The sequence below is a fragment of the Astyanax mexicanus genome, chromosome 19 (assembly GCF_023375975.1).
Source record: "Astyanax mexicanus isolate ESR-SI-001 chromosome 19, AstMex3_surface, whole genome shotgun sequence".
NCBI classification, from domain to species: domain Eukaryota; kingdom Metazoa; phylum Chordata; class Actinopteri; order Characiformes; family Acestrorhamphidae; genus Astyanax; species Astyanax mexicanus.
In genome coordinates this window covers 20,044,301-20,063,036 of record NC_064426.1, presented here as the reverse complement: position 1 = coordinate 20,063,036, position 18,736 = coordinate 20,044,301, and the positions used below count along the sequence as shown (strand labels likewise).

Genomic DNA, 18,736 nt, shown 5'->3' with positions numbered 1-18,736 from the left:
TATTCTTTTTGCATTTGCTCATCTTATGTGCATATTCAATAGACGTAGTGTCCACCATTTGGGCATGCAGTGTAGGTGTAGTTTGTAAGAAGACTGTACAGTAAATCAGAATGATTTGTCTTATATTGAAATAGTGGCAATAACATTTTAAATCGTGAACGTAAACAGGAAACTGCATTACCTACGTACAGCAACAAAGGGCGCTCTTATCACTGCAGACCATGCTGATGTTATGATATAACTAGGCTCGAGGTAGTTTGAGGTAGTAGCCTGGGAAAGCCAGTTACTGAAAAACTTTTGTGGAGGCTAAACTAACTTTTTCCATAGTGCACACCTATGCTTAGTAGGCATATACCTAGCTTGACACATCAGTTCAGTATATTTAAACATATTCTTGGCATTTAAATCCCACATTTATTGGTTTCCTGGGCTCTGGAGCGATAGACAGAAAGCAGAGTGTGAGTTTACCATGAGCTGGAGCTTCACCAGAAACGTTACTGAGAACAGGGTTGCCAGGTCCAACCCAAAATCTGTCTAAAACTTAGAAAATTAAACTAGCCCATCATCTATGGTTGCCACAGATGGTTGTGGCATGGTTGTCACAACACAGTACATTTTAAATTTTGAATTGTTTGCAATGAGGGCTTTTTGGCATCCATTGTTAATATTAAAAGTAACCTATTTTGAAAAGTAACCCTGTGACCTTTTGAATTTTCACCTGCTTTTTATATTTTGAATTTGACAAGAAAACCACAAACCTTTCAACTCAGACTGCGTGCGGAGCAGGCAGAGAAAGCACTGATCATGTGACTGGTTAAGGTATTGGCTTACAGAGGCAATGCAATAGTATAAAGGACAATTTTAACATATAAATAATAAAAGGAATTCTAGAATTATTTTATAATGTCTGTTTTCATTAACTTATACATATCACGGTTAGTACAATTATTACAAAAAAATAACTTCCTCTCAATAGAAGAGATTAATATTTTTTTAATCAAAACATGGTCAATTTCAAAGTACTATATAAATGTAGGTAAAATTTACATTAAATACGTATTTAAGGATTCTAGGTTTTTTCTTAAAATAACAACAAACCCGGCATGTGCCAATGTCTCTGATAATTTAATACAAAATAATAATAGACCTAAAGAGAATAATAGACCTAAAAGCTGTCAAGGGGCAGTAAAACTTTCACTGGGTCATAACCTTCACCAATAGATAGATAGAACAAATGTTCGTCAGATTAGTCGACTACTAAAATAGTCATTAGTTCCAGCTCTACAATAATAAACATATTCAATTGTTTATGAAGACAGCTAAAATAAAATCGTTTACAGTAGTGAAGATAAAAAATATCTTATTTCTCTCAAAAGGAGGAAATGATTGATTGATATGACTATCATATCAAATGAACAGAATATACTGAACAATATTAAGGAATGTTTTAAAAATATTAAATTGTGCATCCTGTAAAAGTATATTATGTGTGTGTGAACAAAGTGTATGATTAAAAAAAAGCAGTTTCATACCACAATTGTAAGAGACTGGACTTTTTGGTGATGTCATCGAAAGCTTTGTTGGTCTGCTCCATATATTTGACCTTTAAGCTACTCAGAAGGAGTCTTAATAGAGCAGTCTATTTAGAACCCAGCTTAGATATAGACTGAAGCTCAGCTGGAGCTACAGAGTTGAACAGCCCCCCCACCCTGTCCTCCATTAAACATTAAACATACCCTTCACGCCACCACTGAGACAACATCGTTTGTATGGTGAACCTGAGAAAAGTAGTGTGCCGGTTGTTGAGTACAATAAAGCTAAACAGAATATTCAATGAACCACTGATCAGTATCTCTCTCTCTCTCTCTCTCTCTCTCTCTCTTTCTGCAGTAATGGAGACCGCTGTCAGTGTGGGAGCGAGCGAGCAGCACACAGCTCCTCGGCTACAGGGGACTTTTTTGGCTCTGCTGTGGTCAGTCAGTGGGACACGGCTGTTCACACGTCTGAATATCCCACTGACGCTTTCGGGGAGGTGGAGTTTGCTGGGGCGGGCCGCAGACACAGTCATGTATGTAACACAACATTCATTTATATCAGATCAACCTATCCTATGTTCAGTATACTGTACTGAACAGCCCATCAGCCCATCTCCATACAGCTCACTATATATTTTAACAGATACACTATATTTCCAAAAGTATTGGGACGCCTAAACATTACACCTACAGTGCCTTTTAGGACATCACATTCGAAATCTATAGTCATTAATGTGTAGTCGGTCCCCCCTTTGCTATAACAGCTCTAACAGCAGGTTTGAAGCTCTGCAGTTATTGAGGCAGCAGAGCGTTGGAGACTTTTTTTTGCATTGTGCTGCTCAGCATTAGCTAAATGAAAAACGGGTATATACAGATTTTAATAAAGTGTATGTTTAAAAAGACGGAGGTTTTAATGGAGTTAGGCCTGTCATGACATATTAAATAATATATTGTCCTATATAATTTATTATCGCAGAAATATAATTTTGCAAAAATATATTTTCATTTTAAGACCATGCTATTTCTTGCCAACAATACGTATTTACACATTACTTTTAAAAGATCAATAAACATTTAATTATTATGAATATTTAGACATTGAAATTTTTATATAAACATATTTAAACATCCTAAATGAATAAAACATTAATAGAATAAAAGTCAACATACCAGAACCTTCACGTTAATCGCCTCTCCTTATGTTTTAAACACAGTGGGCAATATTGGGGTCAGCAAAATTAAATTGATTAAATGATTTAAAATACTCTTTAGTCTACATCCATATAGTCCATAAACAGTGTTTAAAAACTACAACACATGCTTATTTTAAACTTACACACACTTTACTGCAGGTCTTAAGGTGTTTGGCATATCTGCCTCGCCTACATGCGCTGTGTGTGTGAGTGTATGTGTGTGTTTTGCTGAGAGCTCAGCAGTGTGTTTACTCAGGCTGTGCTGTCACTCACATTCTCCCTGACACTGCTCACGTGCTATGAATAGAGCACTGCATGACAGGGAGGCACACACTATTAAGGAGATGTTTGAGTGTGCATGTGTGTGTGAATGTGAGAAGCCTGACTGTCTTTCAGACTTGTCTTGTGCCCTTTCAGTTCATGAAGAAAATGTGATTACACAATAGACTTCCCGTGTCTCCTGCTGCCTTCAGGTTAGGTTGAACAGCAGCATGCCAGCGCGACAGAAGCTCTTTCACATTCAGCAGTCACAGCATATTTATACAATAAATAAAGGCATGTTTCTAGAGTGATATTACTTTTAACTACAGCTCCTAATTTTCACGTCTTCTTGATAACCTAATAGATTTTTTTGCTGGTAAATTCAGGGGTGGGCTGATTTTCCAAATTATTACTCTCTTGTAGTACAGAAGCTGCCAAAAATTTAGAAAAACCTGCCTGAGGACTACAGCTATATATACTGAAGTAATGTGTACACAGGAGCAACTGTGACAAACATAACTTAAATATGCTGGTGATTTCAGCCAGTTATTCCTCCAGTGTTGAGACCCAGATAACTGTAATCTTAATCTTATACTGGTTTACTCAGCTGTTCTCAAGCTTAAACACCCATAACACTGAATTTTCTTTTTTTTTTTTTAATAAGATCATTTGATGTGGTATTTAAACTCTGACTTTTTCCATGTACCATTGCTCCACAGTCTGGAATATAAGCATAATTAACCTATTTATTCTATTTCTATGTATTGTTGTATGAATGTGTATTAATTCATATTTGTATTTATTTTTTACTTCATTTCCAATTGATTAATCCAGTGCAGAAGTTCTAGTTTTTGAATACAAAGCAGCCAATCAGATCAGTGCTCATTTACATAGCTCAGTTTTAAAATCACTGTATCAAAAACAGCATTCATTTTGTGGTAAGTGATGGTGATCAAAGGATGGATATTGTATAAGATCTAAACTTTGAAAATGGGCTGGTCTGGGCTACTTGTATATTAACAATAGAAACCAGTAGAAATAAGTGAGTTAGACAACTGTTCCAGAGAATGTATATGATCACTAATTAAGTTGTAGAGTGGATGTATAAAAATTAAGTGTGTGACTTAATTTTTAAAAGTGTGAGATTGCCTGTTCGAATCCTGTTCATGTAGCTTGCCATCGGATACTAGTGCCCTGAGAGAGCACAATTGGCCTTGCTCTCTCTGGGTGGGTAGATGGTGCTGTCTCCCCACATCACTCCAAAGGGTGATGTCGCAGCACAAAGATCTGTGAGCTGATGTATCAGAACCGAATTGCTGCGCTTTCCTCCGAGCGCTCCGTGATGCTATTTGACAATTCTACATCAGCAGCAGCTTGAAAACAGGCTGACTTCACATGTATCGGAGGAAGCATGTGTTAGTCTTCACCCTCCTTGTGTTGGGGTATCATTAGTGATGGGGGGGGGGGGAGTCTTAATGAGTGGGTTGGGTAATTGGCTGTATTAATTGGGGACTAAAAGAAAAAAATAGGACAAAAAAAACAAAAAGTCGGTAATAAATGCTAAGACAATTTAATGAGCCTATTTATTACCCTGCTTTTTTTGGTGAGCTGTGACAGCCTACACAAGAAATATATGAAGTGTTTTCTCTTGATTCCAGAGTGTTCAAAGTATCAGTTTTTACTGGAAAACTTGTCTCATCTGCCAAAAAAGATTTAAAAGAACAATCTGTATTAAATGGGAGCAAGTGTGTGAAATGGCTGCAGCACTGTAAATTATAGATTCAAAGCTCATGCAGTGGTGATGGTAGTAAATTACCCAACTATGGTTAGTAAACCTTGCTAAAGCTCAGTGGTTACATTACCTGTTCAGCAGAAAAATAGCCAGATCGCCCATTGTCATGTCTGTATCACATGGTTTGCATGCTGTTGTCTGAACCTGGCAACCCAGGGTGTGGAAATGGGACTGAGAATAGGGGAAGAATAGTGGAGGGTAGGTTCAGGGGCTAAAACCCACAAAGATTACCACAACATACCGTACAGTTCAAATAAAAAAGATAGAGCTGCCAGTGCTTTAACCCAGCATGTTTCCTTTAATACCTGATGATACATCCCGATCATGTTATGAGTTACTACTGAAAATACCCTTACACATTTGTTATTGTGTCCACAGTTTCTGCGTCTATCCTGCGACACCCCGGCCTCGCTTGTCTACAGCATTATGACTGTGCACTGGGGGCTGCCGCCGCCAAACCTGGTGGTGTCTGTGATGGGTGGGGGCGGCAGGGAGAAGGTGAAGAGCTGGGTCCGAGATGTGCTGAGGCAGGGCCTGGTGCTGGCTGCTCAAAGCACAGGTAACTTTCAGTGTATCACCATGCTGTGATTATATTGTTGTGTGTGATGCTTTTATGCATTATGATGAAGATGTGACTTAAAATAAACACATTTATGATCAGACTGGATAATGTAAATGCTTATGTTTATCCATAAAGCCCTTGAAACACGTGGGATTATTTTGGAGGCCTGGAATTGGTTTTTATCACAGTATTTCTCCAATCCTACAGTGTGTGAGAGCAGCTGCCTGCTGTGCTGTGACTCTGAAGCTACATTTTTGTCCTACACTAACAGCGTTAGTGCAACATGCTGCAACACCTTACCACTATTGCATGTCATGTGGTGGTCTATGTTTTTGTGTAAGCTGAAGAATTGCATGAGTACAGTTTTTTGCAGAGCATGCATATTTCTTTGATCATGAAGGGGTGTGTGAATGCCTGAAATTCATGAAAACATGTGACATCATCTCCAAAATTCAGTGGTTTGTCCTCTGAATACCATACATAGAATTTCAATACTGATGGTATTAAATTTTTGATTATGGCAGACATCTACCCACCCAGAAAGAGCGAGGCCAGTTGCGCTCTCTCAGGGTTCCAGGAACAAGCAACATGAACAGGATTCGAACCTGATAATAGTGGCAGTGCCTTAGTCCGCTGGACCACTTGGAACCAGTGAACATCATTCGATTGTGATTGTTTTGGGCTGATCTTAAAAAATGTTCAGGGATAAATTTAAATTTGAAGTCTAACACTGCTACCTTCACAAAATGCTCCAAGAATGGACAACTGGTGACTTAGCAACAGGATCATGGCCACCTAAAGCTCATTGATGCTTATAAAGGCCTCATCTTACAACTCACAACAAAGCAGTGAAAGGATTTGCATTCCTCAAATGATCAGATCTGTAATGGTGGCACAAGGAGGACCCACTCAGTAACAGGCAGGTGGTGCTAATGTTATAGCTGATATGTGTGGGTGTGTGTACACTGCATGCTGGTTATTCTTTGTGTAAATGTGTGTTGGTCAGGTGCATGGATAATAACGGGAGGTCTGAAGGAGGGCGTTGGTCGCTGTGTTGGTGAAGCCGTGCGAGATCATGTCGCTGCAGCCTCGTCACCCTCACAGTCCAAAGTGGTCGCAATTGGCGTATCCCCCTGGGGCATGGTGGCCAACCGCCAACAGCTGGTCAATGCACAGGTAGAGTACTACACTCACACATACCAGGGCTGTGCAAAATTAAAAATATAAAAATTCAATTAAACAAATGAATTTGAATTTGAATTTGAATTAAATCTTCCCTACAGGGTATTGAACTGAATTTGAATTGGATTTAAGTGGAAGTTGAATTGAACTCATTGCAATTCAGAGTAATTCATTTTTGTCACATATCAGTGGGAATATGATGCATTTACCATACACTTTTCTTTCATTAATTGTACACTCCCTTAATGTTGAATAATTAACAATATCTTAATTTCTTAGTTATAAAACTAATATCTTAGTTTTTACTAAATGTAATTATTATGCTGTATTATTATATTGCACAATTTACTAAGGTTCTTTACATGCAAACTTTGTTGCGTCTAATAGTAAACAGTTCCTCAAATGGCCTAAATATGTGGACATTGGAAATTCTTCGAATTTTATGGAATTCCAATTCTACTTCCTGCAATTCGAATTTGAATTACAATTCTGCTTCCTGTTTGCAATCTCAATTCAAATTCAAATGTAAGAATTGAGTAGGATTTTTGGGCTTATTCTCAGTTCAGTTATGCATTTTGTACAACCCTGTCACACAAAAAAAAAATAGAAGATGGCAGAAAAGCTTTTTAAATTATAATTATAAGAACCATGAACATTTTGGCAGCATGCCATTACCAGGTGTGGGCTAGAGAAATATAAAGCCCCTCTTTATTGAGCTGTGTAGCAGCTGCTTTCTCTGAATGGTAATGGTGCTCCATCCAGAACGTTTGGGATGAGGTGGGGTGATAATAATCCTTCTCACTATAAGCAATCAAATCCTTACAGTATGCTAAATTAAAGTAGTTATTATCTCCATATAGAAATTAATAAACCGAAAAGCCCCTAACTTTTATAACAGATATTTCACCATTTCCTTTTCAGGGCAGTTTCCCAGCAAGATATTATATTCAGAACACGTCACATGACTCCTGCTATCTGGACAATAACTACCAGGCCTTCCTGCTGGTGGACGATGGGAGTGTAGGCCATCGGGGTGGTGAAACCAACTTCATCACAAACATGGAAGACTACATATCTAACCAGCGCACTGGAATCTGGGGTAAGAGAGACAGAACCAAAAATACCACAGGAGATCATCTGATAAAGCCAAACTTAAACGCTAATGCTGGGTGTACACTACCACTTCAGAATTTCTTAAACAAAGAGCTTCACTCCTAACAGGTGAAAGAAAAAGTCTGGTCTTTTGGTCATGAGAGCACATGATTATGCAGAAAGTAAATGGATAAGAATAAATCTTATGTTAAATGCTGCAATGTATATGAATAAGCCTCTTTCCACAGTATCTTTCTACGAATTTTGTACATTTGTTTTGGAGGAAAGTCCAAATCTTGCAGGATTGTGCACAGCTCTTTTCTTAAAATGATTAAGATCCTATTGTCCCTATAAACTAAACTAATCCCAAATAAGAAAACTACAGATGTCCCGATCACATTTGTCTCCGAGTCATTTGATTTTGAGTACCTGCCAAAAACACCAATTTTATCACAAAAATGTGTTTGTAAAAGCCTTATATTGTACTAGTTTGCACTTCGTAATGGATATTAGTTGCTTACTAAATATATTAATGGGAACAATATATTTAAGGCAGTTCTTAATTAAGGTAGCTAGCCTGCTTTATTAGAATCTCTGCTAGCACACTCAATAATAGACGATATATATCGCACCGCTTTCCTAGCCTACCTAGTTTCTTAGTTGGAAGAAACAACTGAGAAGAATGGCATGATGTCAGAAATTTGTTATTTTCCTTTTTTTTGTTATTTTCAGTGAACAGTACTTTAGGAACAACCTCTAAGAACAATTGTAATCCTGTTAAATTTGTAATTTATACTATTTTAACTGACATTAGATGTTTTTTTTTTTTTTGCTTTTTTTATTTTTAGCTATTGATATTTTACAGTCTAATAACAGTGACAGTTTTTTTGACTAGATCAGTTATTCTTAGAAGTTTTCTTTAACAAAACCAGTTCATCTTAACTTTTTCCTAAGTAAGAAAAAGCATTTATCTTAAAAGCATTTCTTCCTTTAGCACTTTTGTGTTAAAGGAAATCCAGCCCCAAGACCTTTGTGCTTTAATAGGCACACAACAAGCATATAGAGCAAACACAAAATGTGTTTGAATGTGGGGACGGGAGATATCTTCTATTGTTCAGTGAGAGCTGGAGCAGAAGCAGAAATAAAAGAGAAGAATTAAACAGGAAGTTCCTTGAAGATTGTGCTTTGTACTTTGTCAAATGCAAGAATGTTTGTATAGTTCAGTAACAGCCAGCTACCTCTTCTCTGTGGTCCACTGCCCTTACAGAGTCAATACACATCACTTTATCCTTCTGTTTCTCTGTCCTTCTGTTCTGTTGCTCTTATTGGCTTTTGCTTAAATGACTCATTTAGTTAAGCTGTGGACCGTCTCACAGTACCGAACGTTTTAGCTGTAAAAATAAAACATGTTGGAAGAAATCTGAAGTGCACAGATCTCTCTGGACCTGCGGTAGAAAAGAAGACAATTCACAATTGAAGACAATTCACTAATTTCCCCTTTTTTATGACATCATCAGCTACTGATTGAACTTCCATATGTGATTTTTTTTACTGTATTAATTTTAAATTATATAGTTTACATTTAAAGATTGATGTAAGACCATGGTTCATTTAGTGTTATATTGAAACCGTACCCACAGGATAGCAGTCTTGTACTCTGTAGCTAGAACCCACTGGATTGCAAAAAAAAAAAAAAAAAAAGAATCACTGAGGATCCCCCTCGGACCCCTATTTCAAAAGTGTTTAATTAGAATCTTTTTTTAAGTTGTACATTTTCATTAGGAGTAAATGCGAAATGACTTTAAATTTTACAGAACTTAAAGTGGTTGTTCTATGTTTGGGATTCAGGCAAGTCAGCGTATAATGAATTTTTAAAAAAATGTTTTGGATTAAAAATAATTAGGCAAGAATAAAAATAAAATATGTTTGGGGATTAAAAAAAAAAAAAAAGTCAACTTTTCTTTTAGGAAGATTTTTTTAATACATTTTTTTTATTCTATGACTGTTTTTTTTATTATTTTTTTATTTATTTATTTTTTAATTGATTTATTTAATTTATTTATTAATTTATTACCTCAGCATTTCACCTTGTTTACAGTATTGCAGTACTTTGCAATATGTTGAAATGCCTGTATTATGATGCATATTATAGCACCAATGCACAGCCCTACATCCAATCTTCTACAGAATCTTCTACATAACAGTCTTGATACATTATACCTCTACCCTCACAGTTTATATAAACCACACCCACTACTGAAACAGTAAAAATGTGATTCCAACTTCTGTCGAAAAATGGTGTTGTTGATACCGGAGAGCAGCTAGCAGTTATTAAATGTGGGTTACAGGCCTGTAGACTGCGGCTTTTTCTGTGCCAGTGTCTGCAGAAGGGGAGCTCAGACATTGTGAGCAAGGAAGCTAAATCAATGCTACATGCTAACAGGGCTACTACTGTCTTAGATTTCTCACGTCTCTACTCAGAGATTAATAATAAAAAAAAAAGATCTAATTATAATGCTCTTGTTACAGTGCTAATAACAAAGCTAGGCTATGCTATGCTAGGTGTTTCCTGTGAGAAGCCTTGGAGCTTTAAGCCAGCAAATTAAAGGAGAGCTTTTTGTTTTTTCCTTCATAAAAGGAAATGTATGCTTTATTTCTGAGGTGGTAGGGTGGTAAATAGGCCTGTAAAACTGCTTCTGGCATTTTTCATCTCAATTAAATGTTTTAAATCAAAGAAAAATGCGTTAAATTTTAAGGTTGTTTTTTTTTTTTTTTCTTTTTTTTTTTTCTTTTATAAATGAGGATGCGATGGCCATGTGGTGGAAATCAAGAAACAATCAAGAGAAGCCCTCTGTGGACTACTTCCTTTATTTCTTTATATAAATAGGAAGTAAACAAAGACAGGGAGGAAGGGAGGTGGCTGCTGGAGTTTTACATATGGAGTTTTGTTCACTGGGAGAAATCCTTTTTTTTATTTGCAAAGAGATGTCAAATAGGAAGAACACATACATTTACAGCTATTACATTAATATAACCTGATTTAATATTGAATGGGCTCCATTGTGCCACCACAATTAATCTAAACATCTGAGGCATGGAGTCTGAAGGTGTCCTGTCGTTTCTTGATCCAGTATGTTAGAAGCAGATCCTTTAACTCATTACATCCTGAAGCCCACACTTCTTTACTTAATATACCATTAATGTAAATGACATGGACACTAAAACAGAACCCTGAGATACACCACAAGAACTACTAAATCAGATTTCTTATAATTAATTCACAACAGTTTCTGCAATAGGATTTGTAGTTGAAAAATAAACAATTTAACACTAGGTTTTGGTAGATACTGAGCACTGCAAATCGTCTAGACATATCAGTCTGATTTTTGTTATGCTTCTCCATTTTCCCTGCCTTAAAACATGAACTTCAATAAAGGACTGGTCACTGTTGATGCCACTGTAGATGAATATAATCAATGATTTTACATCACATCAGGTCAGAAGTATTAATGTTAAGGCCAATCTGTTTATTTTAACATCTAAAGTAAAATTTCAGTTATTATTAAGCTTTCTTTCACTGTTAGTCACATTGACATGTAATAGATAATTCCCATAATTCTAGACTGTGTGTGAGTGTGGTTCTTCTTAATGACATTAATACTGTATTGCATTATTAACTTGTTTTTTGTTTGTTTTGTCATCCTTTACCCCAAACACACACATGCACGTGTCTACAGGTAGTGGTAACATTGAGATCCCAGTGTTATGCATGCTGATTTCTGGAGAGGCATCAGTTCTGAAGGTTTGTTATTAAGTTCTGTTACTGTTCTCACTGGTAAACTCTAATTAGGCAGGATTTGTTTTATTAGAGGGAAATATAACTAACTAAATAACAGCAAATTCATACTGGTTTTAGATCATTCCATAACTATTACAATCAAACTGTTAAACTATACACACTACAAATTCATACTGGCTTTAGACTATTGCATATCTATTACAGCCAGACTGTAAAAAAAAATATTCAATACAAATTTGTACAGGATTCAGATTATTCCATAACTATACCAGTCAGACTGTAAAGCTTTACACTATGTAGATTCAGTGTTTAATCATACTGAAACAGTTTACAATTACTGTCAAACTCTAAAAACTAAACTCTGCATAGCCATACTGAATTAAATCACTAAAGCTACACATACTGCAGATTAATATAGAATAAATTGCCCGAATTATTAGTGCCAGACTGTAAAACCTAAATGCAGATTACAAATTGTATACTGGTTTACTACTACTCCACATATACGCAAATTCATACTGGATTAAAATCTTAAACTCACTCACTAGTGGCTTATTTTGTAGAACTTCCTTGGACAAAACTAAACCAGCTCCAGTAGAGCTGTGGTTGAAGGTTCATTGCATAATTGTCCTTAGATTGTATTCTATTGTATTCTTATGTATATTCTTATGTATATTCTTATCCTCTCTTTCACTTTCTCTCTCACACACACACACATGCACACAGAGAATGGACATGTCCTTAAAGAAGGCCACGCCGTGGTTGGTGCTGGATGGTTCTGGGCCGGCTGCTGATATGATCTCTGAGCTGCTGGATGACTTGAGCCCTGCAGCGTCTCCTGCAGATGGAGATGTTCGTGACAGCTCAACCGCTGAGCTCAGAAACAGAACCAAAGAGATCATCAAGAAACACTTCCCAGCTGAGAAAGTCCTAGAGAAGCTAGTGGACAGGGTAAGAGGGGCGAGGATTAATACTAATAATAATAATAATAATAATAATAATAATAATAATAATAATAATAATAATAATAATAATAATGACCCAAACATATCTTCTCTCTGATTGTCTCTCATTCTCTCTCCAGGCTCTGAGCATCTATCAGAACAGAGCTCTGATCACTGTGTTTCATGGAGATCAGGATAGCCCAGATGATTTTGATACAGTCCTTTTGAAAGCTCTAGTCAGAGGTGAAGCAATGTATACTGTACTATATAAACTATATTTGCAAATGTTTGTGGGCACTTCTTCTAATGAATACTTTTAGCTACTGTAAGGTTCATGATTCCTACATTCAGCAAAATGTATAGCAGAGTTTTAATTGGGGGTGGGGTGGGTTGAGCTTGAAGGTTTTTTTTTTTTTTTTTTGCTTGGGGCCGTTAAATGCCTTGAAATGGGCGTGTGTCCCAATGGTCTATGATGGTGTTGTTAAATGCAATCAAATCCTCGCATCAATGCTCCAAAACCTATTAGAAAGCTTTTTTTTTGTACAAAAGTGTCAGTCATTCCAACAACTTGTAATAGCTTTGATTTTAGAAGAAGGTAAATACTTTTCTCATATATTGTAACTCTACAGCTCTGGAACCAAATTAAGAGACCACTTCAGTTTCTGAATCAGTTTATCTGATTTTGCTATTTATAGGTGAATGTTTGAGTAAAATGAACATTTGTTGTTTTATTTTATAAACTACGGACAACATTTCTCCCAAATTACAAATAAAAATATTGCCACTTAGAGCATTTATTTGCAGAAAATGAGAAATGGCTGAAATAACAAATAATGATTCAGATCTTTCAGATCTCATATGCAAATAAAACAACTTCATATTCATAAAGTTGTTAGAGTTCAGAAATAATTTTTTGGAGGACTAACCCTGGTTTTTAACCACAGTTCTCATGCATCTTGGCATGTTCTCCTTCACCAGTCTTACACACTTCTTTTGGATAACTTTATGCCACTCCTGGTGCAAAAATTTAAGCAGTTCAGCTTGGGTTTGATTAATCATCTGTCTCTTCCTCTTGATTATATTCCAGAGTTTTTCAATTTGGTAAATTTAAAGAAACTCATAATTTTTTAAGTGGTCTCTCATTTTTTTACAGAGCTGTTTATTTGACCATGATATAAACATAGATTTACAAATGATAAAACAAACAGCAATGCATTTCAAAGCCAATGTTTATTTATTGTTTTTGTTTGTCTGTTTGTGTGTTTTAGCCTGTAGGCAGATGAGCAGTGACGCCAGTGAGTACACAGAGGAGCTGAAGTTGGCTGTAGCCTGGAACAGAGTGGACATTGCCAAGAGTGAGCTGTTCAATGGTGATATCCAGTGGCAGGTTAGAGTAACTGCATTACCATTCTGAATATTTTTGAGCATCTTAAAAATAGAATTGTGAGAATTTATCTTTTTTAATCATGGTAATCTATAATATAATTGGCTTCTCTCTCTTTCTTAGTATGAGGCCCTGAAGGACTGTATGACCGATGCTCTGGTGAACAATAAGCCCCAGTTTGTTCGAGTCTTCATAGAAAACGGTCTGAACATTTTGGAGTATCTGACTTACCAACGTTTGGAGAGTCTGTACCAGTCTCTGTCTGACAGCTCTCTGGCCTATTCACTGCTGCAGAAGTGGCTGAGAGAGCGTCACAGCCTTGTTGCCATGAGCCCCCACTCCCCTGACTCCCCTGAGAAAAAAAGCAAAAAATCTCTGAAGGTGCCGCCCAACGTCCGCGAGCTCAGCCTGTATGAGGTGAGGGGAATTTTATTTATATGAATTTTACCTTTAAATAAATTTGCTATTTTATTACAATTTTGCATTTTTAACCACAAACATTATTTTGGCCAAGCTACTTAATTTAGTTTGCCCTATTGCCATGTACACTCAAAGCATTAGAAGTAGAGATGCAAATAAAAATGAATTTGATAATGGTTAATATTATTATTTTTGATTAATCAATTGTTTATCAGATAAAGGGGAAAAGGGAAAAAGCTACATTTGATTTTTTTTTTAAATAAAACTGTCTTTGTACAAAAGTTATGATGCCATACATATGGGAAATGTAATTAATATATTTTAGACCAGAAATTCAGATATTAAAGAATTTAGAGAAATAATGTTGTAATTATAAAAGGAACACACAACCTACCATTGTTAACAATATAAGTGTTTACATGAAGAATTAAGCTAACAGATTCAGAAATTACTTTGATAAAGGCTGTAAGGACAGCTACATTTAAGGTGGAACAGAAAACTCGCTAAACACAATTGAGCTATAAATATGACACACATCTTGTTATTCTTGCACTAAGTTTAAGTCAAATTTAAGGTGGAATTAAAGGTGGGAATCAAAACCTTGGTCCAGTTAGCTAGCTAAAGCTAACTTGTTTGCGAAACAAGAGTGAGATATTAATTTATCAAGACTGAGACTCTAACAGATTAACTAAGATTAACTACTCTAGCAGCCCTAGTAAGAGAAAAACATTTTTCTTTGAAGGCATTATTGTAAAGTGCTCCCATACTTTTAAAGAATTAACATTGTAAATGTTTACTCTGGTTGTGTTAACAAATACTCTACTATTACTGCTTCCTCCATTTTTCAAACGCTGACATGGCAATGGTTCCCTTTTTTTATGGTGATTTGGTGCTTTACTGCCACATCTTTGTTTGGCTTACTGCCCCACACTGTACATGTGTGTATAGACCCAGCTAATCAATTATTAAACTAGTTGGCAACTACTTTTCAATAATCGATTAGTTGTTGCAGCCCTATTTCAAACTGTCATTCATACAGTGAAGTTTTAGAATTTTTAAGCTTCTTATCTGGTCAGAAATTTATTATTTTACTCAGTAAACTATGCACCAATTATATGGTAGCTAAAATTATTCAGACAATAATGGCAAAAAAAGAATAGTTTTGTTTGTTTAATTTATTTGAATCATATTGCTGCTTCTCCTCAAAGGTTAAAGTTTTTACACAGCGGCAGCAGGCTCATACTCCCCCTCCTTACAAGGAGAATGTGAAAGAGAGTTAGCAGGAAGAGGCTTAAAACAGCACTTTTAAATAAATGTTTATATTTTACTCCCACAAATTAAATAAAATAAAACACTCAGCATCACTTTTCATACTTCCTGTCAGTTTATTCAGTTTCAAACAGTCTGTCTTCCAGTTGAAAGGACTAGGATAGGACTTGGATAGTAAGGGTAACTGAGCTAACAAAGCTTTGCCATCTGTTTACCAAAGGTCTGGCTGCCTTTCTCTGTGTAAATGTCTCTTACATGTGACTTGAGTTTCACTGCTGAAGAAAATTTTGAACTAAATTTGCACTGCTTAGGTAACATTCTGACTGAAGTTGCAATGCTAAGTTGGCTATATATCTAGTTAAGAGTGTGACTAAAACAGAAATGTGGAAATGTGGTGGGAGGACTAATTTAAGTAAAGCTAAGTTAATAAACAAAACTTGATTCTTAAAAAAAAGTTAATCAACACAGATTTCCCTCCTGAAAACTGTTTATTCGGGTGAGTAAAATGCTTCCGTTTATTTCCAGTAAGCTTAGATTTCCAGGTTCTGGGTGCAGCAGCATTAGCAGCTAGAGCTAGCGCTTCAGCAGTATTAGCCAGGGTTAGCAGCAGGCTAATAATACAATGCAATAAATACGGTAGTGCTGAGGTAAATGTAAGTTACTATTTTGCTTTGATGGTTGGGCAGCTGGAATATTAAAGCGTTAAAGTGTTTAATAAACATTTTTTAATTTTAGTTTTATTGTAAACCTGTGAAGAAAACATGTTTGGTATAAGTTTGGCGAATTTATTTGGTATCTGTAAATTTAAATAAATACAAATAACATTAGGAAAGCAGTAACGTTACTGTATAATGTGCAAATCACTCATTTCCTTGAACTACAGCTAAATTGAGGATTGCAGGACGAATTTGAGCTGGTTTCTTGTGGATTGGTAGTTTCACTCTTTGGTAGTATATGAGCTTTTTTTGCTAAAACTCTGTGTTTTGTGTTTTTAGGTTTCACGGTTATTAGGTGAACTGTTTGGAGGAATGTGTCAGCCTTTTTATTACTCTGTACTTGATCTAGACCCAGGAGCCAGCAACAGGAAAGCTGCAAAGGTACTGTTAATTAAATATTGTCTCCTTTAGCTATTTTACATAAAAATGGACAATATCAGAGTCGTATCCATTTTGGGAGTTAATTGTTCAAAAAGTAAACAGTCTATAAGTGTAGCTAAATCTTATATACACAGTAGCAGTGAAAAGTTTGATCATAACTTCTCATTTAATGCTTTTCTTTATTTCTTTAATTTATTTTCTAAATTGTAGATTATTATTAAAGACATCAGAACAATTAATAGACACATATGGAAATGCGTAGTAATTACATCTATGTACGAGTACTGACACTGCACTGACACTGCACGAGTACTGACACTAACACTGCATTTGTGTTACTACAGTAATTAATGTTTCATGCTTATTTATGAAGCACTTTTTTAGAATGAGCACTGTCACAAAGCACACATAGTACACAACTCTTTGTTTGTCTGTCTTTTTAAGCAATTAAATAAGCTGCAGGCTGACGGTGCGTATGGGAAGCGGTCATGTAACCACCCCTGGGCTTCACTCTTCATCTGGGCTGTTCTGCAGAACCGCAGTGAGATGGCCATCTACTTCTGGGAGATGGTAAAGATGCTTTATTCTTTTTATTTTTAATACCTAACTTTTACACTGTGTTCAGAAATGACGTTTGACAGCAGGTACAATTAAAGTAAACCCAGCTTTTCAACTAACAATCCAGCCACATGTCATACAACACGATGCTTTGGAGCAGCCATGAGCACCTGAACATGATGTCTCCATGCTCAGTGCCAGGTGTCAGCTAGAGGGGTATAAAGCACCTGAGAAGTAAACTGGTTTGAATTGGAATAAATGTGCTCCCATTCATACATATAGGATGAGTTTGCGTAGCGATTTTATTCAGAAATGGTCATCCAATATAAATTTTCGACCTCACTTGTGTTCTCATGACTAAAGCCTTTTTAGAATAATAGAGGCTGTAATGTTCCCTTGAATTTGGAAGCCTCTAAAAATGCTCAATCAAATAATTTTCTGTTTTTCTATCCCTCTTTTTCAGGCAGGGGAGTCTGTACTGAGTGCTCTGTGTGCATGTAAGATGCTGAGGGAGCTTTGCAAACTGGAGAATGAGACTGAGACAAAGCTCTCCATAAAGGAACTTGCTCAGAAGTTTGAGACACTGGCCCACGGTGAGTTCTAGTTGGAGCAAAATCAAGTGTTCATGAAGGCTGGGTGTATAACATTCTTGCAGTCTTTAGCTCCTGTTGCGTTTTATTATGCCCACTCTCTAGTTTAGTGATAAGATAAACTATGATATAATAAACCTTTAATAAAACCACAGCGGAGAGATTTGCACAGTTACAGCAGCACAGAGAACAGAAGTGTCAGCAAATATACCAACTTTACATACAAAAAACAAAGAAAAGATTAATATGATATATACTAATATACAGTACCTAAAAGTTATTAAAATAAACAGTAATTAAAAGTTATTACCTACATTGTAAATGAATACTGAAGTCATCCAGACTATGAAGGAACACTTAAAAGTATTGAACATAAACATGTTAAACAAACCAAAATGTAAAGCATTTAGTTGGCTTTTATTTTGGCTGCTTTCAACTTATGGTTTCTGAGGCTGGTAAATCTGAAGAATCTGAGTAACACAGGTAACTCTTGGTCTTACTAATCTTAGTTAAGTAGTTCTTGCCATATTATGGATTAGAACATTATTCAAATAGAGTTGTTCACTGTATACCAATTCTACCTCTTCACAACTTTACAACTGATGCTCTCAAACACATTAAGATGGCACAAATTTCACACTGTGATAATACATTTTTTTAATCATAAACTATCCTTCTCCTCGTGGCTTGGAGAATTCTTCAATTTTCACTGCATTTAATAGGTTTGTTATGCCAGACATTAATTCTTCTCTTTTACATTTTAATGCATCTATACTACTACTACTATTACTACTAATAACAATAATAATAACCCCCCCGATCCCAAAAGGTATTATTTTCTTTTTAAAGAATTATCATAATTAATTATACATTATTATTATAAATATTAATAATTAATAAAACAAATAGCATCTTTAAAAACAATAATCATATGGATAGAGAATTTTTTTTTTCCAAAGTGTATGAATCCCTACATTGCATCTCCATATTTTCTGCATTATTTTCTTGTCTCTTAAACACATTCAGGCAAGTTTGCTCTGCTAGTCCTCCTCAGCCCA

The 18,736-nt window shown here is 35.9% G+C and overlaps 1 protein-coding gene across 1 annotated transcript in view; it reads left to right on the top strand.

Annotated features, from left to right (window-relative positions):
* Nucleotides 1-18,736, top strand: part of trpm4a (transient receptor potential cation channel, subfamily M, member 4a) — a 39,518-nt gene that overhangs the window by 8,950 nt on the left and 11,832 nt on the right. Inside the window, exons 3-14 of the mRNA XM_022677058.2 lie at nt 1,891-2,068; nt 5,160-5,340; nt 6,350-6,519; nt 7,447-7,624; nt 11,355-11,419; nt 12,143-12,367; nt 12,501-12,603; nt 13,629-13,747; nt 13,868-14,161; nt 16,429-16,530; nt 16,975-17,100; nt 17,552-17,681. Coding sequence (XP_022532779.2) covers nt 1,891-2,068; nt 5,160-5,340; nt 6,350-6,519; nt 7,447-7,624; nt 11,355-11,419; nt 12,143-12,367; nt 12,501-12,603; nt 13,629-13,747; nt 13,868-14,161; nt 16,429-16,530; nt 16,975-17,100; nt 17,552-17,681 — 1,871 coding nt within the window. The remainder of the gene's footprint in view (nt 1-1,890; nt 2,069-5,159; nt 5,341-6,349; nt 6,520-7,446; nt 7,625-11,354; nt 11,420-12,142; nt 12,368-12,500; nt 12,604-13,628; nt 13,748-13,867; nt 14,162-16,428; nt 16,531-16,974; nt 17,101-17,551; nt 17,682-18,736) is intronic.